General features: G+C 36.7%; 2 protein-coding genes across 5 annotated transcripts; both read left to right on the top strand.

The window, feature by feature from the left end:
* Positions 1-6,926: 6,926 nt before the first annotated feature.
* LOC145597993 (ABC transporter C family member 10-like) lies at positions 6,927-14,591 on the top strand. 4 transcript variants are annotated; one of them, XM_081654276.1, is made up of 13 exons: positions 6,927-7,236; positions 7,372-7,431; positions 7,832-9,918; positions 10,147-10,467; positions 10,551-10,637; positions 10,745-11,332; positions 11,429-11,593; positions 12,078-12,372; positions 12,504-12,718; positions 12,798-13,103; positions 13,222-13,285; positions 13,678-13,917; positions 14,072-14,591. In XM_081654276.1, exons 3-13 carry the CDS (start codon positions 7,867-7,869, stop codon positions 14,185-14,187), a joined length of 4,449 nt encoding a protein of 1,482 aa, XP_081510402.1. In that variant the 5' UTR covers positions 6,927-7,236; positions 7,372-7,431; positions 7,832-7,866; the 3' UTR covers positions 14,188-14,591. The 4 variants fall into 4 exon arrangements, with proteins under 4 accessions (XP_081510402.1, XP_081510403.1, XP_081510401.1 ...); XM_081654277.1 differs by having other exon boundaries at positions 6,927-7,266; positions 7,380-7,431; XM_081654275.1 differs by having other exon boundaries at positions 6,927-7,266.
* A 185-nt stretch (positions 14,592-14,776) lies between these two features.
* On the top strand, positions 14,777-20,994 carry LOC145597994 (putative non-intrinsic ABC protein 5). The gene is made up of 6 exons (XM_081654280.1): positions 14,777-16,940; positions 17,117-17,336; positions 17,419-19,019; positions 19,123-19,311; positions 19,393-19,699; positions 19,811-20,994. Exons 2-3 carry the CDS (start codon positions 17,124-17,126, stop codon positions 17,506-17,508), a joined length of 303 nt encoding a protein of 100 aa, XP_081510406.1. The 5' UTR covers positions 14,777-16,940; positions 17,117-17,123; the 3' UTR covers positions 17,509-19,019; positions 19,123-19,311; positions 19,393-19,699; positions 19,811-20,994.
* The last annotated feature ends 6,891 nt before the right edge of the window (positions 20,995-27,885 follow it).

Raw genomic sequence — 27,885 nt, 5'->3', positions numbered from 1 at the left:
ATGATTACAAGGCACCGGGGGGGGTGTGATTACCGTGGGGACCCCAACTACCCCATGTACACATCCGAGCCCCTTGAGATGCCCCCTCCCTATGACCCTCTTCCGGATTACCAGCAAGAGTTATACCGGAACCGTGGTTTTCCACCGGGTTACACCGGTGGTTGGGACCCCCATGGCCCTCCTATCGACGTCGACTACGAGTGGCGTCCTTATGGAGAGAGCTCTAGTTCTCACATGGAGGACTAGGGCCCTCGGGCCGAGTTTAGCCCTTCCTCCCACCCTATTTTCCACTTTGTTCAAACCGAGGACGGTTTTCCGTTCAAGTGTGGGGGGGTGCTTGTTTATTGTTCCATTCAAGGGCTTTGTTTTTATGGGGCGTGATTTTGGGCCAATAGGTGTCTTTTTGGAAGATTCCCTCCCCTCTTTTCAACAAAATGATGATGATGATGTTTTAATGAAACCTTGTGTTGTTTTGGCTCCCTTTCTTTTCAAAAATCCAAATTCCCCTTTAATCCAAACTTTTTCTTGTGTTGTTTTTGCTTTGTATATATTTCTCTTACTACTAACCAAATATTTGCCGAGTTGTTTTGGTCTTTGACATTTTGTAGGGCTTATGGGCGCATTCCCCGAATATTTCCGAGCAATGGAGTTTCAACGATCGTGGACTTGCGTTTTCTAAGCGTAACTGGGTGACAAATTATCCTTCTCAACTCTTTAAATATTTGATTGGTTGCATAGCTTAGGTTAGTTTAGGAAAGAGTTGAATGGTTCGAGGTTGATTGTTTTGGTTCTAAGGAACCTGGGATCGTTGATGTTGTATTCAACGATCATTGTATGTCGATCGGGATTTATATGATTTGCATGCCTCCTTTATGAACCTTCTTGACTTCTTCCTTTTTCTTTGTGTGTTGCTCTTTTTCTTTCCCTTATGTGACATTCATAATCATGACAAGAAGAAAATTTTGGAAATTGAGAATTTGCTTGTTCATTTGGAAATGTGGACCTATGTGCATTTGCTATGATATATTCTTTTGAATGCTTACCTTCCTAGTTGAAGAGGGTCTTCACGGTTTGAGAGTGCTTAGGGTTGAACTAGACACATTTTAAGCTAAGGTAGCCCGGTTTAGAACTCTTGAGGACGTTTGAACCCCTAGTTCACGGGAAAGTGGTAAGATGGTGTTGCTCTCCGTAGTGAATAGGATTCCCTTGGTTGGCAATTGCTTACTTTCATATCCCATGTGAGCGTTTATTGTTCAAGCCTCCATCACTTTTGTTGAGCGGCATTTTGGATCCTTAGCTATGCGTGTCTTAATCCTTGTGTTGGTATCTAGCTCCCAAGACCGTGATCATATAACTCTAGAGGAGGAAGAGGGCATCTCTTTTCATTTTTCTTCGTTTTCTTTGTGTTTTGTTACAAATTTGTTTTTTTTTATTTTACGTATACCTACTTGCTAGCCATGTTGAGCCTTATTTCCCCTTTCTTGGTTAAACCACGTTACAAACCTAGCGGCCCATGTTCTACCAACCCTTGTAGTTAGTGAAGCATCGGCTTGTGAGATTCGGGTTTGAGAGTCTTGATTTTAAGCAAGGAAGTTGTGTAATTTGGTTTGAATGAGGTATTGAAAGTCTATTCATGAGAAAGTGTGCAAAAGGTTGGCAAGGAAGTTGTAATCTATGAAAACCAAGAGCCATTCAAAAAAAAAAAAAAAAAAAAAAAAAAGTAGTATTGTCATGTAGTTTGTATTGAAGGTGGTGATTTGAAACTTAGGTTAGATTCCTATGTTGCTTTTGAGAGATGGCCGCTCTTATGCTTCACTTAGGAGTTTCCACCAAAATTTTCAAATTAATTCCCTACCTTAACCTTTAGCCATGACATTACAACCCTAACTAAGACCCTTGGACTCTAGAGGGGCGTGATCAAGGAAACGGTGGAGGGAGATAGATTTCAACCCTATGGAGAGAGTACGCATAGTTGAGATGTCGGGATAGCCTCGTTGTTCCACATGGATTTGATTTTTCCGGTTCCCTCGCGGAATCATGAGGAGCCAACTAGGGGATGAATTGAAGCAAGTGGAGAGAACGAGGACCGTCTTGGATGGGGCTAGGGCGGAAGATGAAATCATTAGTTCTCTATGCTTAGCTTAGGTTTGTCTCTTTCAACCTTGAGCATCTTAAAGCGTGTTTCCCCTCTTGAATTGAGAAAGGTAAGTATTCTTTGATCAATGTCATTATATCTGAGTCCGATTTGAGCAATTCTCACCGTGGCATTAGATTGATCCTCTTGAACCTTGTCATGTTGTGTTTGTTGTCTTTTGCCTTGGTTTCCCTCGCTTGGGGACAAGCAAGAAGCAAGTGTGGGGGAATTTGATGAGTGGCATTTATGCCACAATTTAGTGTACTCTTTACGGGTTTTTCCCACCCATTTGTAGCTTGTTTGCCCCCTTTTCTCTCCTTTTTGTTCCTCTTTTCTTTGTTTGCCTTTCTCCTTGTTTTCTTTGTTTTTGTTTTGTAGGAACCAAGACATTGGAAGAAGAGCAATTTACTCCCAAACTCCCCTGTGTGCGGGCGCGCAGCTCTGGGAGAACCCGCGCAGGATGGCTCCTTGAGCAGAACACAAACAGAAGATTTGTGCGCCTTGTGCGCGCTCAGTGTGCGGGCGCGCGGCTGATGTGTGCAGGCGCGCAGCTCTGGGAGAACCCGCGCACAGCACAGCATCAGAAGCAGAACCAAAACAGAGTGTTGCGTGCGCCATGTGTGCGCCTTGTGTGCGGGCGCACACACCTCAAAAGCGGGCGCGCAGTATTGCTGAGAGAAGGCGCGCATCCATGGGTCTCATTTTCCGTACCCACAGATCTGCGGGCGCGCAAGATCTGCGAGGGCGCACACCCAACTTCTGCGCGGGCGCGCAGTGTATGTGCGCGGGCGCGCACCGCTGAGCTGCGGTCTTTATTATTTCGTATTTTTGTATCTTTTGGGGGACCTATATATATAGGCTGTAGAGAAGTTTAGGGGATCATCTATCATTACTTAGAAACATTTTAGCCCTAATCTAGTGAGAGGAACTTCATTAGTAGAGAGAGAAAGTGTGGATTTCCATTGATGAACTTGGATATTGAAGAAGGAGCTTGCTTGAACCTTTGTAAATCTTCATCTTCAATTAATGAGCAATTTCTTACTCTCTTTCTTTACTTTTGTATTTAGTTTTATTTGCTTATTTTGATTTTCCTTCATTGCTTATTGATCATGTTGATGCTTATTGATTTGATGATTGATATTGCTTTCAAAATGATTTATGAGTAGTCCCCTAGCCAAGGGTGTGGGGATGGTGTAGTTGTTGATTGATTCATGCTTATGATGTTGGGGTTTTGTTAATGGTGATTAAAGTCTTTGTGTGTTTGATGTTCTTTAATCTTCTTGCAAGTGCACATTGTTAGTTGATTAAAGGTGAATCTTTGCTAACAAGAAACGGAAGTTGACTTAGTTAAGATCCATTACTATCGATAGTTCTTTGATTGCACCTTCTAATATATGGTTCTAGTGTGGAAACATAGAGGCTATGTTAGGAGGATTTGATTGACCCCGGAAGGCGGTTGGATTGAGCTTTAATTCGATATTCTTACATGCTTAGTTTACCATTGCTTTGCTTTCGTGTTATTGCATGATCAATTGGCAACTGCATCTACCTACTTCCCTTGGTGCTTAGTTATATTGGTTTTAATCATTCTTAATCTCTAGTTTAATTTCTTAGCTTTTCACACTTCTCGTTCCGAGGTAGCTTAAGTATTGAGTAGTGAATGTGGTGCTTATGCATGTCTCCTTGTGGTTCGACCCCTATACTTGCCTTATACTTGTATTAGGTTTGTTTAGGTGTATAAATTATATTTGATCTAGGTGTAGTCGTTAGACGACGCGATTATTCCCTTGTCAGCTTTTGACATGGGCTCTTATTTGAAGATGAGATCTATAAATAAGATCCATGCCTAGGGGTTTGCAGTAACCAATCATAATTCACACACTGCGAATTTTGACATCAAGGCAACCAATCCCAAAACCCTAAACACTCTCCTCACTCACGGCCCTCTTCTCTCTCCTTCACGTCCGTACGTGCGGCGCCCCTCATGGTGGCTCGTGGTGTTCGTCGTGGTGGTTTGTGGTTAGCTTGTGTCTCTCTTCTCCGTTGAAGGTTGATTGAAGCGTTCAATCACGACTAACTAGCATTAGTGGAGGTTAACTTGTGCCCGTGGACCAAGTAGAGGAATCACGCTTGGGGTTCTTTATCTCCCTTTGTTCTTGCTCGATCGCACGTGGAATCACGCTTCAAAGGTACAATTATGTGTTCTTTATGTGTTATGCAATGATCCTTGGTTTAGGTGCTTTATGAATATGATTCATGTTTATTTCCGCTGCGTAGTACCTATAAACTCCTACAGTTACAACTCTTCAAAGATCTCTTTGAACTATACACACACCTGTGCAAGGTTCGGCTAGAGCTATGTTCGGCCTGATTCTTTACGAATACGTAGCCAACCTCACATTGGGGTGCGGCTGTAATAAAATGCATTTATACATTTCCACGCATGATCATATCAAGGGATCTCTGATGGTCATCTCTATCAATGTAGAGCTAGATTTGGGGGCTTGATCCCTACATTATTTGCTTACCCAGCCTAAGAGTCACCATCATTTGACTCTTCTCGAAATAATATTTTTCCACACACTTAGCTCTTACGGCCTAACTTTAGTGTCACTTTCACACACATCACAGATACATAACCAAATAATCCTTCCTTTACGAATCCTTTGTCATTAAATCTTAACATAACTTTTAAGCGTGCCTTGACATAACAAAATCACTCATCACTCATCATTTGTAATCATCATCATCACAAAGTATGAAGTACTTGATGGGTTTCATAAATGGCACCCGTTTGATGAGTATTTAGGTTGTTTTCACCTTCTTTTTATAGCTTTCCTTCTTAATAAATGCTTAGTTTTATGCATTTGGTCTTTGTTTTACCTTTTCTTTCTTATTTTGTGGCTTTTGGTGCATTTATATGGTTTTTGCATGGCTTCCGAATTATAGGGTTTGATCGTGCATAACTTTCCTACGAAGGATAGTTTCTATTGCACATTCGACTCTCCAACATCGGCCTCAAGAGATTCACTCCCAATCACCGCAACTTCGTCTTCTGTCAGTTCAGTTTCTCCCATTCTTTCAAATCGCTTGCCATGTTGAAATTAATGCACATAAATGATCACAAACACGAAAATTGATTAATTGAAAATCTAAGCAAAATTACTGGAAATACGTACTCGACTCAACTACTAAACCCTAGGGGGACTTCTACGGAACCCTAAGTTAGGGACTTTTTACTAAAAGATTACCTTTATGCCCTTATTAGTCTTTTATGACTAATAGTTAGAGTCCAATCGGTTCGATTCGGTTAAGACACCTCTAACTAGGGCCCATGAGTTAGCTAATGCTTGTCGATGTGCTTTTACTTTTTTTTTTTTTTTTTTTTTTTTGTGTGTGTGGAGTAAATAGTAGCTAGTTTTTTGTTTAGTTGCTTTTGTTAAAAAAATAAGTTTTTAAACCTTTATTTTTAATTTTTTTTTTTTATTTTTTATTTTTATTTCCCCATGATCTCAATTCCAGTTTGGGCTCTAAAACGCGCGAAAATGGTGAAATATTTTTGCCTCCAACACTTTCCTACTACGAATCAGTTACTGAGTGTTGATCTGCTTGCTTTCTACACGGTTACACTTACACACTTACTTCCTCTGTGCTCAGGTGAGGGGTTAATTAATCTGATATTTGTTTTATTTGCAATTTCTCTGCTAATTTGTTGGTTTTCTCTGCCCTCATACTGCTCAGGTTAGTGTTTTTCTTTTAAATTCAGCTTTTCTTGGCAATTAGCCATTGATGAAGATGATCAATAGCTGATAAATTTATTTTGTTCTGGATTTAATCATGAATTTCCATCGTCGTAATTGAATTATATGTGTCGATTTTAATCTATTGATTATATTATCGATGGATGGCAGATATTCATCGGATGATGTATATTACAGACCAACTTGTTGTGATGTTTGCATGAAAACAAACAATTTTGGTGACTTAAATATTTATTAGAAGCAATGAATACACTGAAATGAAGGAATTCTCTTGTAAATATTTCAGCCATCTGTCTTAGTTGGCTTAGTTGTGTGTTGGTTATTAAATCAAGGCAGTAGATATGGTCTACGAGCAATTTTATTCCAATGTTATGCTGGAAAGTGATTCTTTGTTGGTTGTGTATGGGGTCTTAAGGAAGGCACATAGGCATAATAAAGGCTTGCTGATTGAAGATATTTCTTTTTTGTCTCAATATTGTAATGCTTTTCTTATTTCTGAAAAGGGAGGTAAATACTCTAGCTAATCTTTTATCGAGGTGGGATACTAGAGGTTGTACCGAATTCGTTTGCTTAGGTCCTTTCCCTCAAGGTCTTTTAACCTTGGCGGAAATTGACCTCCTGTAATATATCTCCCTGCCAGCTTTCTTCAAGAAAAAAAATAAAAAAAAATTCATAGAACGGGAGGTGTGTCCATCTATATCATTGGTTATTATATGATCTCTCTAAAAAAATTATCAAGATTCTCAACCTCTCTTACTCTATCAAGTTGCTTTATTTTATTTTTCCAAATAATATTCTACAGTATCAAGTTGTTGAATATATACTTCATTATTACAACGAATATGTCCAAAATTTAATTGCCATTTAGTGAGTAGAGAATCTATGCTTTGTCTAAATTCTAAATGCTCCAAAAAAGTGGGTGCACCATGATGCATTATTATATGTTTGTGATATTATTCATGCTAATTATTCTGAAATTCCTTGCCAAATTACATGGCCACAAATTATATTCTACTAGATCACATCTTTTTCAGCTAAGCATTTTATCAAATAGTTATATGCAAGAATCATTGCAGTACTATATATAGTAGTAATAGCAAATCTTTTGTTGACTCTATACTCCCATGAATTTCTTACTGTTATTGCAGCAAAATCATTTAGCTAAGAGTGATTTGATGCATTAATTTCCGTTATGAATTTAATCAAGAACATTTAAATTTTTTTTTTTTTTTTTTTTTTATGTAGCATATGGCATCAAAGTCTGGTTTTTTTTTTTACTCTCATGTCATCAAAAATTCAAGATGCCATCTTTTAGATGAGTTCACTTCATTTTTTTTTGATGTAAGTTTGACTTGATTTTAGCTTTTCTGGGTAAGTTTCTGTATTTTTTAAATAAAAAAAAATTCAAAATTCAATATTTAGTGGCATTTCTAAAAATAATGTGTTAGTACTAACAGTGCTGAACTTTTCTTGCAGGTGAACAGACAACTTTTGGTGCTGGTAAAAATGATGTGATTTGGCCTTCATTGACTTGCTGTTAGTAGTGTTACTTTCTTCTCCTTTTAATGTTTTTTAACAATTGTTAGATAATGCACCCGAGAACACAATGTTCGTAACGTGCCTAGTTAGTGTTCTTTTCATTATACATGCATATGTCCTTTCATAATAATTTTAACTTTATTATTACGAAATTACAATATGTTCTTTTATTTTGAACTATATGAATAAAGATCAAATATGCTCTCATAACTATACTTATATTCTGTTACTTTAAATAGTTCGTTTCTATTGGTAGCATGATGCACATCTAAATTGTGGTATATGTTTGCATGTCATACCAAAATATTTTTTTGCAGATTTTCTTTATACTATTGAAGATTTCTTGGTTGATCAGAAATGAGTTTTATCTGATGATAGTATCTGTATGCTAATGCAGAGATTCTAGAGAGAAATTAAAGCTGTATAATATTGATGGAGGGTCTCTGGAATTTATATTGTGGACAGTCTGATTGTTTGATTATCGATACAGAGCCTTGCACTCGAGTGCAATTTGAGTTTGTTACCCATCCTTCCTCATGTGTCAATCATGCCTTTATCATTTGCTTTGATGTACTGCTTCTTGTAGGGCTCTTAGTTAACATGATTTGTAAACTTTCCTCCAAGAGAGTCGGGATATGGACTCGTTATAGAAGCTTTTCAACCTTGCAGATAGCATCAGTTATTCTTAATGGCTGTTTGGGATTACTTTACATAGGCTTAGGAACTTGGATTCTGGTAATGAAGTTGAGAAATGATCATTCTGTTTCACCAATTCATAGGTGGGTCTTATATTTTTTCCAAGGGTTTACGTGGGCGTTGGTGGGATTAACAACTAGCCTTAGAGGAGAGTACTTCCCAAGAGCCTCATTGCGAATCTTGTCCATTTTTGCATTTCTCTCTGCTGGGATGTTCTGCTTCATAGCTCTTTTTGCTGCCATAGTTAACAATGAAACAACAGTCAAAGTGACCTTGGATATACTGTCTTTCCTTGGAGCAACTTTACTGTTAATATGTACTTACAAGGAATGCATAAATGAAGAAGATGGAGAGGACTATGGAAGTACCCTTTACACTCCACTGAATGGTGAGGCTAATGGTAGCTGTAAATCTGTTTCAGGAGTCTCTCCATTTGCTGAAGCTGGGTTGTATAGTAGGTTGACATTTTGGTGGTTGAATCCTTTGATGAAATTGGGTAAGTTGAAGACAATTAAGGATGAGGATATCCCCAAATTAAGGGATGTAGATAGAGCTGAAGTTTGTTACTTGCAGTTTGTGAACCAGCTGAATAAACAGAAACAGGATGAACCTTTTTCACAATCCTCAATGTTGTGGACTATTGTAGCGTGCCATTGGAATGATATACTGCTTTCTGGGTTCTGTGCTGCTTTGAAGATACTTACCCTATCAACTGGTCCTCTTTTGCTGAATGCTTTCATTAAGGTTGCTGAGGGTAAAGAGGCTTTCAAATACAAAGGTTATCTTTTGGCCCTTGCACTCTTCATTTCAAAGACCTTAGAATCTCTGTCACAGAGACAGTGGTACTTCCGATGCAGATTGATTGGCCTGAAGGTGAGGTCTTTGCTTACTGCTGCGATTTACAAGAAGCAGCTACGATTATCAAATGCTGCAAGGATGATGCACTCTGCTGGAGAGATAATGAATCATATTACTGTTGATGCCTATAGGATTGGCGAGTTTCCTTTCTGGGCTCACCAGATTTGGACTACAAGCCTTCAGCTTTGCATTGCATTATTTATTCTAGTACATTCGGTGGGACTTGCAACACTTGCAGCACTAGCCATAATAATTTTAACTGTTCTTTGTAACCATCCCCTTGCAAAATTACAACATAGTTTGCAAAGTAATCTCATGGTGGCACAGGATGCTAGACTGAAGGCTTACTCCGAAGCTCTTGTGAACATGAAGGTGCTTAAACTGTATGCATGGGAGACGCACTTCAAGAATGTAATAGAGGGCTTGAGGAAAGTGGAAGTCAAATGGTTATCAGGTGTACAAATGCGTAGGTCATACAATGGTTTTCTATTTTGGTCATCTCCCGTTTTGGTCTCTGCTGTTACATTTGGGGCTTGTTATTTTCTCGAAATTCCTTTGCATGCTAGCAATGTTTTCACTTTCGTAGCAACATTGCGTCTCGTGCAAGAACCTATTAGATCTATCCCTGATGTGATCAGTGCAGTGATCCAAGCAAAGGTTGCATTTACACGTATCGTGGAGTTTCTTCTGGAACCAGAGCTTCTGACTCAGAATGTCAAAAAAAAGAGCAAAATGGAGAACTTAGATCATGCCATTGAGATGAGGTCCACAAATCTTTACTGGGAAACAAATTCATCAAAACCAACACTAAGGAACATAAATATAGTTGTTCGACCTGGTGAAAAGGTTGCAATATGTGGAGAAGTTGGTTCAGGCAAATCAACTTTACTAGCAGCAATTCTTGGAGAAGTGCCATATATAGAGGGAACTGTAAGCTTCCTCAGGCGTTTCTCATATTTCTTACGTTGTTTTGCATTTAACTGTTTAAGTTGATTATTTAAAAGCCCGTATTTGTGGCATTTATGAATTCTTAACTAATCAGTGGTATTTACTTAGAAGGCTGCTGTAATATTACATCTAAAAGGTTTGATATTTCTCGTGCAAGCAGATTTAGGAATATCTGAATTTAAAGGTTTATAAAATAGTTTTGTCATACAGGCTGCAGTTTATGGAAAGATTGCTTATGTTTCCCAGAGAGCTTGGATCCAAACAGGGACCATACGTGAAAATATTCTTTTTGGGTCTTCCATGAATGAGCTAAGGTACCAAGAAACACTTTGGAGGTGTTCCTTGATTAAGGATCTTGACCTTCTTCCTTTCGGTGATATGACAGAAATAGGGGAAAGAGGAGTTAATCTAAGTGGTGGTCAGAAGCAACGAATACAACTTGCTCGTGCATTATACCAAGATGCTGACATATATCTTCTAGATGATCCGTTCAGTGCTGTTGATGCACATACTGCAACTAGCCTCTTTAGTGTAACCTCTTTGATCCATTCTGTGCATTCCTATGTTACTTTATTTATAACCCATAGAAACATTGATATTTGAAATTGTCGCAGGAATATATTATGGAAGCTCTTTCTGGAAAGACTGTCTTACTTGTGACACATCAAGTTGATTTTCTTCCGGCATTTCATTGCTGTTTGGTGAGTTAGCCATCACTTTCCTGACGTTCTTACATGCTTGTATTTAAATGCTCTTAAATTTCATAGAAACCTAATGATAGCTTGATAAATATCTTCCTTTATTGTAGCTCATGTCAGATGGGGAAATTCTTCAATCAGGGTCTTACCATGAGTTGTTAGCTTCAAGTCCTGAATTTTTGGACCTTGTAAATGCACACAAAGAGACTGCTGGAACTGAAAAAATACCTGACGGTGGAGCATCTGGAAGACACAAAAGTTCTGCAAAGGAGATCAAGAGAACCATTGTAGAGAAGCAATATGAAGTGTTAGAAGTTGATCAATTAATTAAAAGAGAAGAAAGAGAAGTGGGTGACACTGGTCTTAAGCCATACTTACTCTACCTAAATCAGAACAAAGGCTACATGTACCTCTCGATAGGTATTATTTGCCACCTTATCTTTGTTACAGGTCAGATACTTCAGAACACTTGGATGGCCTCTAGTGTTGATAATCCTCATGTCAGCACATATAAGTTGATTGTGGTTTACCTTATCATCGGAGCTTCCTCGACATTATTTTTACTCTTCAGATGTCTTGCTGTTGTTGCAATGGGCTTGAATGCATCTAAATCCTTATTTTCTCGGTTAATGAATTCTCTCTTCTGTGCTCCAATGTCTTTTTATGACTCCACACCTCTTGGAAGGATACTAAGTCGGGTGAGCATAGAGTTTTTATAAGCTTCGTAACTCTAGTTTATACAGGTGTGTGTACTAATATTAAGGGATGTTTTTTCTTTGTTTACACCCCTGCAGGTTTCTTCTGATTTGGGCATTGTTGATCTTGATGTTCCTTTCAGCCTTCTCATTTCAATAGAGACTACTATAATTGCATATGCTAATCTAGGAGTGCTGGCAGTTATTACTTGGGAAGTTTTGTTTGTCTGCATACCAATGATTTATTTGGCAATACGATTGCAGGTAAACAAATTGGTGAATAGTACCATAGGTTTATCAAATTTCTTCTTGAAAGTTTAAGTGTCATCAAGAAAACTAAGAAAGTTCATGGAACACACTATAAATTTCCATGAAGTAGTGAGTGTCAGAATACTTAATATACATTGTAGCGAGATAGCTAATGCAATGATATCATATAGAAAAGGGCGCTGCTTTAATTTTCCAAGAATGATTCAGTATAATTTTTAAAACTAATTTTAGTTAGGTTTTGAACATTCAACAAGCTTATTTTCAACCAACTCCATCCTGCATATGAGTTGATAAATACTTTTCATGTATTTTATATAAAATCTATAGGTTGAATTGCTGAATTGCTTAACATGCACTCATATTTTGATAGGGCTTCTTCTCTACCTTGGCTAAAACAAGATAATTATTAGCAAATTTTCAGATTGTTTTTCCTTAATTTTTCCCCCAAGACCTAATGAGCTATAAGACTTGTCGACAGAGATACTATTTTGCGACAGCGAAAGAGTTGATGAGAATGAATGGCACAACAAAGTCTTTAATTGCCAACCATTTAGCTGAATCTATAGCTGGAGCCATAACAATTAGAGCTTTTGAGGAGGAAGAACGGTTCTTTGCCAAGACTCTTGATATAATTGATATGAATGCAAGTCCATTCTTCCACAATTTTACTGCTAGTGAATGGCTGATTCAGAGGCTTGAGACCCTCAGTGCCACTGTTCTTGCAGCAGCAGCTTTGTGCATGGTTTTTCTCCCTACTGGAACTTTTAGCTCTGGTGAGTGGTATTGTCTCATACAGAGTATATTGTTTTGAACCTCTTATATATTGGGAGATAAGGGGGACAGAGATTGATTTTCCTTGCTGTAAAATATTTTGTGGATCATTCTAAAATTATAAATAATGCAGGTTTTATTGGAATGGCCCTATCATATGGTCTTTCGTTAAATGTGTTTCTGGTTAATTCAATCCAAAATCAATGCACAATAGCCAACAATATCATTTGTGTGGAGAGGCTTGATCAATACATGCATATTCCCAGTGAAGCTCCAAAAGTCATTGAAGACAGCCGCCCTCCAGAAAACTGGCCATCAGTTGGTAAAGTGGAGATATGCAATCTACAGGTAGCGTTTAGCTCACTGGGATTTATTTTAGACAGATACTAGATAGAATTATACACTAAGGTATTTTGATTTCCTGTAGATAAGATATAGACCAGATACACCACTGGTTCTTAAAGGCATCAGTTGCATATTTGAAGGAGGGAACAAAATCGGTATTGTGGGTAGGACTGGTAGTGGAAAAACTACTCTAATAGGGGCTTTGTTTCGCTTGCTGGAACCAGTGGCAGGGAAGATAATAGTGGATGGTATCAATATATCTTCGATAGGACTTCATGATCTACGGTCACGTTTTGGGATTATTCCACAAGATCCTACTCTCTTTAATGGAACTGTAAGATTTAATTTGGATCCATTGTGTCAGCATAATGATGAACAGCTCTGGGAGGTATACTTCACTTTTCTCCTGTAATCTAATTTATGTCATGTGCAGTATTTTGTGCAATGCTGACAACTATCTATTGTTCCTCCCCCTCTCTTTTTTATTTTTTTTTCCTCTTGAAAAGGTTCTAGGGAAATGTCAGCTCAAAGAGGTTGTCCAAGATAAAGAGCAGGGCTTAGATTCTGCGGGTAAAAATTTCTCAGCTCATAACTAAGGGCTTGGTTTCTTTCCATTTTGTTTGTGAAGGAAGTAATGATTCTCTGACATTATATCAAACCAAGTTAGTCAACTATGTGTAAAACCAGCATAATACGAGTGATTCTAAAGAGATGAAATTGGTTATTTTGATTAATAAAGCTGAATTTACAGAAAATTAAAGATAATTGTCAAGTATTGTGAGAGACTTGACCCTCTCCCAAAGCTAACAAAATAACAACTCAAATATTCTGGATTTCTTTTCACTATGCCTACTCTCCCTTATATATACTAACATAATAATACAAGTGTCAGACTACTTGTAACGCCTCTCCTCTAGGTCAGTTTATTACAGTATTATACTTCAACATGTTTTTTATGTCAGTTATGGAGGATGGATCAAATTGGAGCATGGGACAACGACAACTATTTTGTCTAGGACGTGCTTTATTGAGAAGAAGCAGGGTATTGGTGCTTGATGAAGCAACTGCATCCATAGATAATGCAACCGACATGGTTCTGCAAAGAACAATACGATCAGAATTTGCAGACTGTACTGTGATCACAGTAGCCCACAGGATACCAACCGTGATGGATTGCACAAAAGTTCTTGCCATTAGCAATGGTGATTTTTCTCTAAACTTTTCCAGTTTTTATGTTGCCACTTCTAATGGACAAGAAGCAAGAGCTACAATAATCTGAAATCTAGATTAGCAAATCATCCCAAGTCCTAAGGAACTGAAGGTGTTCTGACAGAACGTAATGTTATGTCATTGCAGGAAAATTGGTTGAATATGACAATCCTATGGAGCTAATGAAGAAGGAAGATTCACTATTTGGCCAACTTGTGAAGGAATACTGGTCTCATTTCCAATCTGCAGAACAAACTCATTGAACTATAACAGCCACGCCTTACTAAATATACTTCCTAAGTCACAATTATTTGTCCTCATTTGTCATTGTCACAGAAATCAAAATTAACGTTTTTGTTAGTCTTATACCTATTGCAGCAATGCAGCTTGGTAAATTACAAGTGGTACCGATGAAAATAACTAGCTCGATTGATGAAATTTCGATGCATAGGTATTCTTTTCCCTTTCCTCTGTGTTCTGCGTCAGGTATAGGTTTAACCATTTCAGATATGCTGTTTTGACAATCTGGTCATGCATATATCAGCTAGAAGGGTTTCCCTCCCTTTATATTTCGTGTCTGTTTGTACTAACTGTTATATATTTAAAGTTTGAGAGACTACTGCTACAATTTGTATTATATACTTATAATACAAGCAGTTAAGCATCACTTATATTGTGAATATGATGAATTATTATGGTAAAAAATTGATTTTCATATGATGATTATTGTGCCTACTTATAATATAGAGAAAAAAAGAAAGCTGGAGTGTGATGATGGAGGATCTGTGGACCTTATATTGTGGGAACTCTGAATGTGCAAATAACAGTACTGATGAGTCTTGTGATCCTCAATTTATGTCCATCATTGATCTTGGTTCATTTGTCAACCATGTTTCCATTGTTTGTATTTATATACTACTTCTGGCCATGTTGTTGTGGAACTTAATTTGTAAAATGTCTTTCAAAAAACTCGAAAAACGAGCTCATCGTATGTAGATTACATCTTTGCAAAAAGCATCAGCTGTTTTCAATGGTTGTTTGGGACTTTTGTACATAGGCTTTGGCATTTGGAATAGAAGTTGAGGAATGATCATTCAATTTTTGGCTTATTATGTTTTCTGACATGGAGAGGCATGGTTGTTGGTGGGTTTAACATTTAGCCTTGATAGAGAAACATGAAAGACTAGCAGTCATAGTGGCCTTAGATAGTTTAGCTTTTCTAGTAGCAAGTTTGTTATTGTAAAGTGTTTACAAGGGGTACAAAAATAAAGAATGTGGGAGGCTAGCATTAGGAGTACCCTTAACACTTCTCTAAATGCTGAGAATAATGGCAGCATCAATAATAATGATTCGACTGCCCAAGTTACCTGGTTTGCCAAAACTGGTTTGTTAAGTCAGATGTCACTCTGGTGGATGAACTCTCTGAAAGAAATTCACAGATTGACTAAGAGTAAATAATTGGTGATGAAGGCGGCTGCTGATCTTTTCAGTCAAGCATTCTAATTCTCTGTTACATCATTCATTACATATTTATACTGCAGCTCACCCAAAAACCTAGGAGGATTCTAGACACCCTAGGACACCGTACATAGGATAAAGCATCACATGATCCTAGAAATATAGACAAGACCATATAGAGGTCACATGACTCCTGTACGTATATTAGAATATTAAGTAAATACAGCTTAATTACACCCTGTATCTTCATCACTCTTAGATAACATCGGGTAGGCATAAGACTCTTGAGGAGAATGACTTACCCAAATTACAAGACATTGATAGAGCAGGATCATGTTACTTGCAGTGTAAGGGCCAAATCAGTAAACTTAAAAAGGAACCATCAGAATCCTCAATTATATGGACCATTGTTGCATGCCATTGGACGGAAATTCTGATGTCAGGGTTCGTTGCACATTTGAAGACACTCAAGCTGTCAGCTGGATCACTTTTGCTGAATTCCTTCATTTGAGATTGCCGAGGGAAAAAAAGCTTTCAGATATGAAAGTTATCTTTTGGCAATTTCACTTTTTCTTTCAAAACTCTTGGAATCTTTGTTACAAAGGCAATGGTACTTCACGAGCTGATTATTTGGCCTTAAAGTAAGGTCCATGCTCACTGCAGCGGTTTACAGGAAGCAACTACGATTATCAGATGTCACCAGGACTATGCATTCTGGTGGTGAGATAATGAATTATGTAACTGTGGATGCTTACAAGATCGGGGAATTCCCTTTTTGAATTCATCAGATCACTTGGACTACTGTCCTTCAGGTTTTCTTCGTTTTAATTATATTGATCTATACGATAGGAATTGCAACTGTTGCATCATTGGTAGTGATTGTTTTAACTGTACTTTGCAACACTCCCATTGCCAAGTTACAGCACAAGTTCCAAAGTAATTTGATGATTGCTCAAGATACAAGGCTAAAGGCTTGCTCGGAGGCTCTCATGAACAAGAAGGTGCTCAAGTTGTATGCTTGGGAGACTCACTTCAAGAATGCAGTCGAGGCATTGAAGAAAACAGAATCTAGACACTTATAAGCAGTGCAGTTACAAAAGGCATCCACTTTTTTCTCTTTTGGACATCTCCTGTATTGGTCTCCTCTGCTACATTTGGGGCATGTTATTTCCTCAAAGTTCTCCTACATGCCAGCAATGTTTTCACGTTTCTAGTAACATTGTTCCTGGTGCAAGAGTCCATCACAACTATCCCTGATGTCATTAGTGTAATCATTCAAGCAAGAGTTGCATTCGCACCACTTGTGAAATTTCTTGCAGCACTAGAGCTTCAAACTGAAAATGTCAGGAAAAATAGAAGCATGACAGGTATAAACCATGTTATTCTCATGATATCAGAAAATGTTTTGTGGGAGATGAATCCTCTAAAGCCAACATTAAGAAACATAAACCTAGATGTTCGTCCTGGTTAAATTGTAGCAATATGCGGAAAAGTTGGCTCAGGAAAATCAACATCACTAGATGCAATTCTTGGAGAATCACCATATGTAGACGGAGCTGTAATGTTTCTGATTACCTTTTTCAATTCTTTGACTCATGCATTACTTTTTATAGTTGGAAAATTAACAAGATATGGAGAATTTCTCCTTACAGTGGAAGTTTATGGGAGGATTGCTTATATTTCCCAGACACCTTGAATCCAAACAGGGACAATTCGTAATAATATTCTTTTCAGATCTGCTATGGATAACTTGAGATATCAAGAAACTCTTCGTAGGTGCTCACAGGTGAAGGATTTTGACATGATTGAAGTAGGAGAAAGAGGAGTTAATTTGAGTGGTGGCCAGAAGCAGCGAATTCCACTTGCTCGTGCGTTAGATCAAGATGCTAACATTTATGTTCTGGATGATCCATTCTGTGCTGTTGATGCACACACTGCAACTGGCCTCTTCAATGTAAAGTTTTCACAGTGACAATGTAATTTTTAGTTTCTTTAGTCATAGTATAAACTGATATTTGGCTTCTGAAATGTGGCAGGAATACATTATGGAAGCACTAGCCAAAAAGACTGTCTTACTTGTGACACATCAAGTTGATTTATTCCTGCATTTCATTGTTGTTTGGTGAGCCTTCCGTCACTTCATTGATGCTTTTCTCCTTGAAGGGCATGCTCTTAACTAATCTCAACCGTTAGTGTTTGGAAAAGAAGCTTTCAGATACTTCCATTGTTTCTTGAATCTTTGTTTGACTATAATCACCTGCACTGCTGCTGCACAATACTTTGTTACATTATGGAGTATTTTTCTATGCACGTATACCCTGAAAGCATTGATGTAAGAAGAAATTCTTGTTTACAGCTGATTTCAAATGGTGAAGTCCTTAAGGAAGGACTGTATCATGAGCTCTTAGCTTCATGTCCGGAGTTTATGGACCTTGTAGACGCACACAAAGAGACTGTTGGTACTAAAATGATGGCTTTAATCAGCAACTTTAAAAGGCATGACTATCCTTCTAAAGAGATTAAGAGAGAATATATTGAGTAACAGCATCAAGAATTAAAAGGGGGTCAGTTGATTAAACAAGAAGAAAGAGATATAGGAGTCACTGGTTTCAAGCCATATTTAAGCTACCTGAACCAGAAAAAAGGCTATTTGTACTTTTCCGTTGTTGCCATTGCTCATATCACTTTTGTCATTGGTCAGATATTTCGAAACATTTGGTTGCCTCTGGCATTGATGATCCTCATGTCAGAAAATCGAAACTGATTGTGGTTTACGTCATCTTTAAATTTTTCTTGACACTCATTCTGCTCATCAGAAATTTTGCTGTGGTTACTTGGCAGGTCTTATTTCTCACTTGTCAGGTCTTATTTCTCACTATACCAGTGATATACATAGCATTGCGGTTGCAGGTAAGTTTTTGAATGATCTTGTACCTTCCCTATTAACCCTTTTTAGATAAGTCCATGTAAACACTTAATAATAAGTATCTTGTTCCTACACTTATATAGAATTATAACTTCTAGGGTTGATGAAGTGAAATTGCAGAGAAAAAGAAAATCCATGCTTAAAATTTAAACACTTCCTCTAAGGTATATGTTATTTTCAAGTTTCAAGGCCTCCACTTGCTTTAGCCAACTCTTGCATATAGTTTGATCACAGATTTTCAGAATTTGCATTTGTTTTGAGGGGAATCCCTCATCCCTAGTCGTAGCACTATATTCTTGAGGGGAAAGCAGGCATTCTTTTCCCAACTCTAGCTTTGATAAATTTCCAATTTTAAGTTATATTTTCTGTGTACAGTGTTTTATGAATTATAACATTTGGACAGAGGTATTACTTCACAGCTGCAAAAGAGTTGATGAGACCTAATGGGACAACCAGGTCTATGATTGCAAGCCATTTAAATGAATCATTAGCAGGAGCCATGACAATTAGAGCTTTTCAAGAGGAAGATCAATTTTTTTTGCTAAAGAATCTCAGTCTAATTGATACAAATGCAAGCTCGTTCTTCCACAACTTTGCAGCCAATGAATGGCTGACTCAGAGACTTGAGAGTTGAGACCCTTAGTGTCACTGTTCTTGCAGCAGCAGCAGCACTGTGCATGGCTTTGCTTCCTCCTGGTAAATTAAGCTCAGGTGAGAGATTCTTTCTTGTTCTATCTATATGATGGATAACTGAACATTGAAAAAAACTTATTGATCACTTTTGGTAGTAAAATTAACACAATTAATAATGCAGGCTTTATTGGAATGGCCCTATCCTACGGTCTTGGGTTAAGTACAGTTATGGTTTTCTCAATTCAGCATCAATGCATATAATCAAACTACATCGTATCCGTGGAGAGGCTTAATCAGTACATGAATATACCTAGTGAAGCTCCGGAAGTCATCAATATTAGCCGCTTTCCACAAAATTGGCCATCAGTTGGTAAAGTGGAGATGAACCTTTCTACACTTGAATTAACATTTATTCTAGGAAGATACTGATGAAATTTCATGTCCAAAACAGATAAAATATAGACCAGATGCACCACTGGTTCTTCGATGAATTAGTTGCATATTTGAAGGGGGAGACAAAATTGGAATTGTCGGTAGGACAGGCAGTGGGAAAACTACCCTAATAGGGGTATTGTTTCACCTGGTGGAACCAGTTGGAGGAAATTTTATAGTTGATGGTACTAATATATGTTTGATAGGACTTCACAATCTAAGGTCAGGTTTGGGGATTATCCCTCAAGATCCCACCTTTTTCAATGGCAGTGTAAGGTTCAACTTGGATCCATTGTGCCAGCATACTTGATGAAGAAATCTGGGAGGTAAGGTTTCCCTTTTCACGAACAAGGCATATAATTTAAACATTTTGTTCAATGTATGACAACTAAAGATGGTCCTTCCTCTCTTTTTCGTGTTTTGTAATTTTTGTACAGGTGCTTGGTAAATGTCAGCTCAAAGAAGCTGTGCAAATGAAAGAGGAGCTATATTCCTTGCGTAAATGTTTTTCATTATACTGGACACTTCAATTCTATCAAAATCCCGATACAAGTCGTCACTGGTGTAATTTAGTTTGTTATTCAGATCTTTCTCCTGATCTTATTAAATCTGTTTGAAATTTTGAGACTTTGGTTCAACTTGTAAAGTTTCATATTTCCTCCGTTTTTTATTAGATGCATCAATTTCTTTCTATGAAAGTTTCAAATAAATGCATCACTTTCCTTTTTAGTCAAAAAATTCTCTCCATCTCCTTCATATCACATGGACCCTTTTTATGTTTTTCTCTCTATGCTCTCTCTACTCCAAAAATTGTTTAGGAGTCCGCACATTTAAAAGTAATGCATCTAATAAAAACCGGAGGAAGCATAAATAAACTTCTAAAGCTAATTACACATGGGCCTATGTTACTCTACGAGCTGGAAAAAAGGTTCTTGGTTCTAAGTGGGTATTCAAGGTCAGCCTCAAGGCTTATGGCTTGTATCATTGACATTGCTACTAGGTCTCTATGGCAGTTGGATGTGACTAATATCTTTTTGTGGAGATTTGACCGGAGAAGTTTACATGAAAATGCCAGAGGGGATTCCAAATCTTGAGAGAAGGTTTGCAGATTTGATCAAATCTCTTTATGGATTGAAGCAGGTTAGTAGACAATGGTATTATAGATTCTTAAAGTTGTTAGCTGAGCTTGTCAATTTAGACTTTCAACAGTCTAAAAATGACTATTCTTGATTCATAGGAAATTTTCATCTTACTACAATAGTGGCAGTTTATGTTGATGTGATTTTAACTAGTGATGATCGTGATGATTTTTGTTCTCTAGGCTCTCATTTAGATGTTGTCTTTAGTATTACATATTTGGGCGAACTGGGTTACTTGAAATTGGATATTTGTTTACTGGTATTTGTATGTCTCAAAGGAAATACACTAGAGAGTTACTACATGATCATGGAGAAGTCAATCCAAGGCCTGTTGTTACTCGTCTTCCATTGAATTTGAAGCTCACATCTGATGAAAGTGAATTATTTGAGGATCCTGATCTATACAGGTGTATAGTTGGGAAGTTAAATTTCCTAACTAATACCAGCCAGGTTTATCCTTCACTGTTCACCACCTTAGTCAATTTCTGCAGAGATCGGTATTTTATTGAAAAGTTCTTCTAAGCTTGTATTACTGGTCTTTTGTGACTGCGATTGGGGTGCCTGTCATTATACTAGAATATCGATTTCTGCTTATATTCTCCTTCCTTGTTCTTCTCTAATTTCTTGGAAGTCTAAGAAGAAGGGAATTGTTTAAAAGAGCCATTCAAAAGCTAAATACAAAGCCATGTCATCTGCTGCATCTGTGGTTGTTGGTCAGTTGACATACTTACCAACTTCTCAGTTGGCTGACATTCTAACTAAGAGTTTAATGTACTGTACTTCTTTCACAACTAGCTTAGGCATGTCTTCTTCCATGCTAAGTTTGGGGGGATCATGTTACAAATTGCACTCAGGCTATTGAAACAAACGAGCACACAGCAGTAGCATAGTCAGGTTGTTAGAGCAGCTAAGAAAAGTATTTAGAAGAATGGCCAAGCCAGCATAATCTATATCTATATCTATATCTATACTTAGTATTTAAAAACACAAACCACAAATTATTCCTATGACACATGGCATCACAATTCACAAGTCACTCATCACCCCATATGCCACATGTCATCTCCCTTAATATTTTATATTTAAGTATATATGCATTTTACAACTTGCAAATTCAAGTAAGAAAATGAAGTGTTTCAATTCATTTCCACCATTCAATTAATTAGTACACATTACATAAACATATGAATTATTATAAAAATTGTCTTTTGATCTCCTAGACTTTAAATATAATTAAAACTAATATGTTATTTCAGATTATTTGTAAGATGAGCTATGATTATATATTGCTCCTTCCAATTTCGTTATTGTCAATTCAATAATACTCTTTCTGTTACAGAAAATACTACTCCCTCCATCCCTAAAAAAACGATCCATTTGAGCATTAGAGAGTGGCTATGAACTTGAAAGGATAATGATCTCTCTTTTCACTCCAGTCAAAAAAAAAAAAAAAAATACTCCCTCCGTCCCCTATTGATGGTCACTATTACTATTTTTGGCAACCCAAAATGTTAGTCACATTTCACAATTTCAGGTGCTATCTACCTATTCCAAATGACATATTTATCCTCATTTTTTTTGTCTTTATTACCTGTGCTTCCTAAATTGCCCTTATTTTTGCAAATGTACTTGTGCCTGCTTTAATTCTTGGTCTGCCTTGGTTTTTGGTACTCTGACTCTCATTTTTGTAATGTTATTTTCTCTCTCTTAGTTTCTCTCTCATCATTTCTCTTCCATTTTCTACACTCTTCCATTGAAGAACCCTAGTTTCTTCATTCTCTCTCTTCGATTTGGCGTGTTTGAGGTGATTAAATCTGTGAAAAAATTGTGGATCGGTGCTTCACTTTGTCAAACGGATCAAAGCCCTCTATAAATTTTGTGAATCCACCCCTTTTTCAGGTGATAAGTATCGATTTTGTTCTTCGCTTTCATGTAAATTTCGCAATTTTCAGTTTTTTGAACATACTCCTGTCATTTGATTTACTTTGGGTGAATATATGAGTTGATTACTGTTATTGGGTACATGTGTTGTTCTTCTCTTTCATGTCGCGATTTTGATCTTCTATATATGTCGATCTATTTCACTGTTTAATTTTGCTCATTGTCAGAGGTTGAATCTGTTAATTACGGTGACTTACTTTGATGTTTCATGTTCCGATTTTTATCTTCTCTTTATCTGGTCTAGGGTTTCACTGTTCACACGAAGTACTGTTCATTTGAATAGAGGTTCAATTGTTACTTGATATAGGGTTCACTGTTGATTAAATGCGTTGGATTTTGCTGATTGTTCATGTGATTAAGTTATCATTGATAATCAAATTCAGTTAGGGTTGGTTGAATGTAGTGACAATGTTAAAACATGAGTTTTTTTGTTTGCATGTTTCATGGTTGAAGCACAAACAAATGATGCATGTATTTGACAGTGAGTTTGGATTATTTGTGTATGTAGACTGTTGGTTGACTGTGTGTTGTTGGTCCTTGTTGGTTGGTTGGTATGATGGTTGATACCTTGCTGGGTGGGATTTTGGTGGTTTGTATGCTGGTTTGTTGCCTGGTTGTTTGTTGTGTTGGTTGCTTGTGTAACACCCCAATAATTCTCCCTTTTCCAAACCACTTACTTTAAATAAAATAGTGGAGAACTATTGACATGTTACCGCCACGTGTTAAAACGTTAAGGCTTTATCAAAGTATCACAGCGGAAAAACAAACTTAAGTCTTTAAAATAACATAGTTTAGAAAACGAATAAGTCAAAGCTTACAAATTGGAACCATATAAGGCCCTTATTAAAACCAAACCAATATTCAAAATCCCAAAACATAAACGAAATAGCAAGCATAAATAAGTTCAACACAAGAATCGAATACTCTCAATCACACCAATCCCTTGACAATGCGTTTGTCAAATCCCTGAACTTCACATCATCAAGCTAACCTGTGCAATACTGCTCCCCAATAATACATGTGTAATAATTGGATCATCACAGGGTCATTGAAAGGCGAAGGTCATGACCAAAGAAAACACACACAAAAGCACGCAATCAGCAAAGCTGAGTACATACAAGCTACAACGTACCAAACCTAGCATGCTCAATTAATTAAAGTAAATAAACATACAATGTGAATTCAATAATCAAGACTCCACACTTAAACAATTCAATTGACTCAACATACTTACTAACTAATTCCAAACACTTGACTCTTTATATTTAATTTAATTAATTTAATTTATTTAGTTTGGAGTAAGCAATAGACCAGGTTGTCCAATCCACCAAATCAATTTGGTCCCAAATGACCATTTGAAATAAAAGTTTAGCGCGATGCAAGAATGGGCGCGACTCCATTCTCACAAAGTTAGTCTAGGATCCCATCTAACTTTCATTATAAAATAAAATGTAAATACCAAAAGAGAAGAGGACATGTTGATCAAACAAGCCTCGAAAAGCCACGGGCTACCACCGTGTACCCCAACCCATAATTGTCAATACTCTAGAAGTGCACGCTTTCCAGAGTTTTATTGCTCATCCATGTTTCACTTTACGTGATTACAATTTTAATTAATAGCCGACTCAATCAAGAAGACCATACATAACAATCATACATCAATTCATTTTTAATCTTATTTAGAACAATGGTGATCACATTACAAATTGACCTTTAATTCCATTAAACTTCCAAATTATCCAAAATTGTTGAACATAGTCAACTCACCTAGTCATTTCAGCTTAATCCACCTTTACTCAACATACTAACAAGTTATGATTGAGTAATAAATAAATAATAATAACCTTATGGAATAATTAATAAATTCATTCCACTTAAACCATTCAATTCCAATCCTTTAATAATCCAAATGTGGTTAACAAACCAATCCAATAAAATTATGCTTGTATCAACATTCCATACAACATTTTATCCAATATAATTCAACATGTTTGCATCCATAATTCCATACAAACATAATCAATTCACCAAAACAATGTTTCATAAACATAAGCACATGAATTAAATCAATGTGTAACCAAACAATTTCCATCCAAGTGTTCCCTAATCATGAAACTAAGTTCTTTCCTTTCGGTACCTAACGTGATACTACTTATAACGAAGTAGACATGTACGTACCTCGTACAAACAATCCTTTGAGCCACTTTTAATCACTTAAAATTCTCCTAGGGAATAATCACTTCCTAGAAAACAACCAACAATTAATATTACTATCCCAAGTAATTTCCAACAATATAATATGATGAAAAACTTATTAAAATAATAAAAAAAAAACATATTTATTTGCTTAATTAACTTTAAACATAATTAATTTTATTAATCAAAATCAAGGATAAAATTTTAAGCATAAAAAAACTTCGTTAAAAATGAAAAATTGTCCGAAAATCATATTTAGAGGCAGAATTTGGCCACGAGAGGGTGGTGCTCACTACCAAAGGTAGTGAGTCTTTTTTAAAACATCGTTTTCACATGGAAAACACTACTTTTTTGTCAAAATCGGATGAGTTCAGAACCTGATCGGGATTAAAACGGAATTAATATTAACGAACCGAAATCTAAACATTAAAACACGAAATTACGTGTTCAAAATAATCTGGAAACTAATTAGTAGTATAATCACCAAAATTTCAAAACATCATTACTATAAAAGCCCTAAATCAATTGTTCATAAAAACCCTAAAATCATGATTTTCAATAATTTAAAACCCTAGGTTATTAAATTTACAAAATCTGAAAATTATAACATTTATAAAATCTGAAATTATAAAGTTTAATCATCAAAATACAATTTGATACTAATTAAATTGATTTCAAACAATAAAATCAAAACCCATAATCAATAATTATAAATACACAAATTAATAAAACAAAAGAGAAAGGAAATAAGACTAACCTTTTGTGTGGGGAAATTTTGGGGATGTATGGGGTATTTGTAGGAGAGAGTGGTGTAAGGTTAGTTTTAAGGTTGGGCCTCATAAAATTAATGGGTCAATTAAGAAAGTAAAGTGGGTTTAGTTTGTTTATTGGACATAAATTATCGAAGAAAGGTTCATAAAAAGTTCTTTGTAATAAAATCGTTCATCAAACCCAAAAATAATTTGAAACTTTTGAAATTAAATCCGAAAAAAATACAAATAAATATTATGAATAAAATATAATTTCATTAATAATATATTTAAAAATACGGGGGATTACAGCTTGCTTGCTGGTTGGTTTTGTGTTGTTTAAGCTTGCATGACTATTGTTTATGTCACCCTACGTTTATGTCCCTTGGTTGGTTTTGTGTTCAGGCTACTTGTGACCATGAGTGAGTCCCCTGGTTCAGAAGAATCACACTCTCATCACACCTACAGCTATGAAATGTATAGAAAGCAGAGGGCTGCTAGAGATGAGGTTGATAAACCATCCAAATTGTCTTCTAAATCTCCTGTCAAATCTCTACCTAAAACTACTCCATCCAAAATCTCTAGCCAAACCTCCATCCAAATCACCGATTCAGACTCCTCACAAATCTCCTGTCAAGTCCCCTGTCAGGATTCCTCTTGAACAACAAACTAGTTCACTGTATGCTAGACAATTTGCTCTGTCTAGATCACACTACACATCTGAGACCTACTAATGCACTGATAGGGACTGTGAGTTAGGCAGTGGGTGTGATGGGGAGCACAGTTACAGCAATGAGACTTTGAGACTAGGTTTGGAATTGTCCCAGAAGGCATGCCACCTGCAGACTCTGACTACTGGCCTCATGATTGGTACAAAAGACAAGCAAGGAAGAAGGGTTTGCCTAGAGCCTATGACAATTGGGAGTCTGATTTCTCATACTCTAATGATGATGATGGTGGTTGCTCCCCCTCTAAGCTGTCCCTTAAAAAGGATTCTGATGCTGAGTCAAAAAGCTAAGTTTTTTATTAGCCTTTGTTGTTGGACATATTGCTGGTTTGTTTATTGGTTGTTTTTGTCACTGGACAGATTTGAACTTGATGGTTGGTTGTTTCCTTTTGCATTGTAGTTGTTTGGACAAATTAGAATTTGGTAATGGTTTTAAGTTGTTGGTTCTTGTTTACTTTGGAATGCCTATTACTTTGTATTGCCTATTTACTTTGGATTTCCTATTACTTGTAGTTGTTGCCCTTTGATTTGATGCCTGGTTATTGCACATGCTCTAGTTGGCTGTATATGTTGTCATACTGTGGTTATTGATGAAAGCTTATGTTAATTGATGATGATGGTGGTAGTGCCTATGTTATTTGGATTGCAACATTCCTGTTGTTCTTGCCCTGTGAATGGATTTCTTGTTGTTGCATATGATTCATGGTTGGATGCTTATGTTGCATATTGTGGTCAATGATGAAAGCTTATGTTAATTGAGAAGGAATTAGGGATATTGTGTTTATAATGATGACCATAAGGTACCATCTCCCTTTAGGAAATGTGTTGCATGATATGAGTTTCATTTGGCTGCTCAGTTTGCCTTTAATGAAATGAATTAAAAAGTCTGAGACCTCATCTATATGAAAATGTCCCTTTGAGGACTTAGTATTCTCTTGCAAATGGGATTCTTGTTTAGCTGTTTAGATCATTGAATAGTTTACAAGTATTCCATTTGGTAAGAGAATATTATGTTGTTTTGTGGGACTTGTAGTGGTCTGTGATGAATGATGGGAGTATGAAGTTAAAAAAGGCTTCTGTTTTTGCCATGTTTCTTTATATTGTGCTGCACTCTCCTGTTGGGTTGATGAGAAATCTTATGTGTCACTGTTGTAGCTTTTATTCCCTTGTTCCTTCAATGATATACATTTGTACTAAGCACTGAGACCCTTCTGTTTTTTTTTACTATGATGAGTCTTTTTTGTTGAGACGCCAAACTGTAACTGCCCTTTCATTCTGCTGTCCTTAGAAGATAATTCAGCATCATACTGAGTTATTTCCTTTGCTGACTATAGAATGTTAGTGAAATTGTTTGTTTGAGTTGTCAATGATGCTTGGGGACAATCTGAGTTATGTTAAAAAAAGTGCAATGACATTTTATGAGCACTAAGTTTTGCATAATCAAAAGGCATGTTGCATTTCATTACTTTTGACTGGATTACAAATTACATTTAAGTGACCCCCCTTACATTTAAGTGACCCCCTTACATTTGCTATACTTTAAATTACTCCCATAAACTCTAAACACTTGCTCCACCATGCATTAGTTTCCATTAAAATTTGAGGTAGATGCCTCATTATCATTAGCCTTAACAGGCCTATAAGGCTCTGTGTTCCCAGTTTGTTGTGTATTCTGTTCTTCATTTGCCTGTGTGTTCTCATTGTGGTGCTCCTCAATGTCTTCTTCATCGCCTGAATCTGGCTTATCCATATATACTCTC

The sequence above is a fragment of the Chenopodium album genome, chromosome 20 (genome assembly GCF_948465745.1).
Source record: "Chenopodium album chromosome 20, dcCheAlbu1.1, whole genome shotgun sequence".
Lineage (NCBI taxonomy): Eukaryota > Viridiplantae > Streptophyta > Magnoliopsida > Caryophyllales > Amaranthaceae > Chenopodium > Chenopodium album.
Note: the sequence above shows the minus strand (reverse complement) of the source record. Positions and strands in the feature narration are given on the sequence as shown.

Bases quoted from the DNA above. Each gene is read 5' to 3' on its own strand.
- LOC145597993 (XM_081654276.1), top strand. From the start codon at position 7,867: ATGGAGGGTCTCTGGAATTTATATTGTGGACAGTCTGATTGTTTGATT. The intron at 12,373-12,503 runs GTGAGTGGTATT...TAAATAATGCAG, and splicing joins TACTGGAACTTTTAGCTCTG to GTTTTATTGGAATGGCCCTA. The intron at 13,104-13,221 runs GTATACTTCACT...CCTCTTGAAAAG, and splicing joins ATGATGAACAGCTCTGGGAG to GTTCTAGGGAAATGTCAGCT.
- LOC145597994 (XM_081654280.1), top strand. From the start codon at position 17,124: ATGGATAACTTGAGATATCAAGAAACTCTTCGTAGGTGCTCACAGGTG. The intron at 17,337-17,418 runs GTAAAGTTTTCA...GAAATGTGGCAG, and splicing joins CTGCAACTGGCCTCTTCAAT to GAATACATTATGGAAGCACT.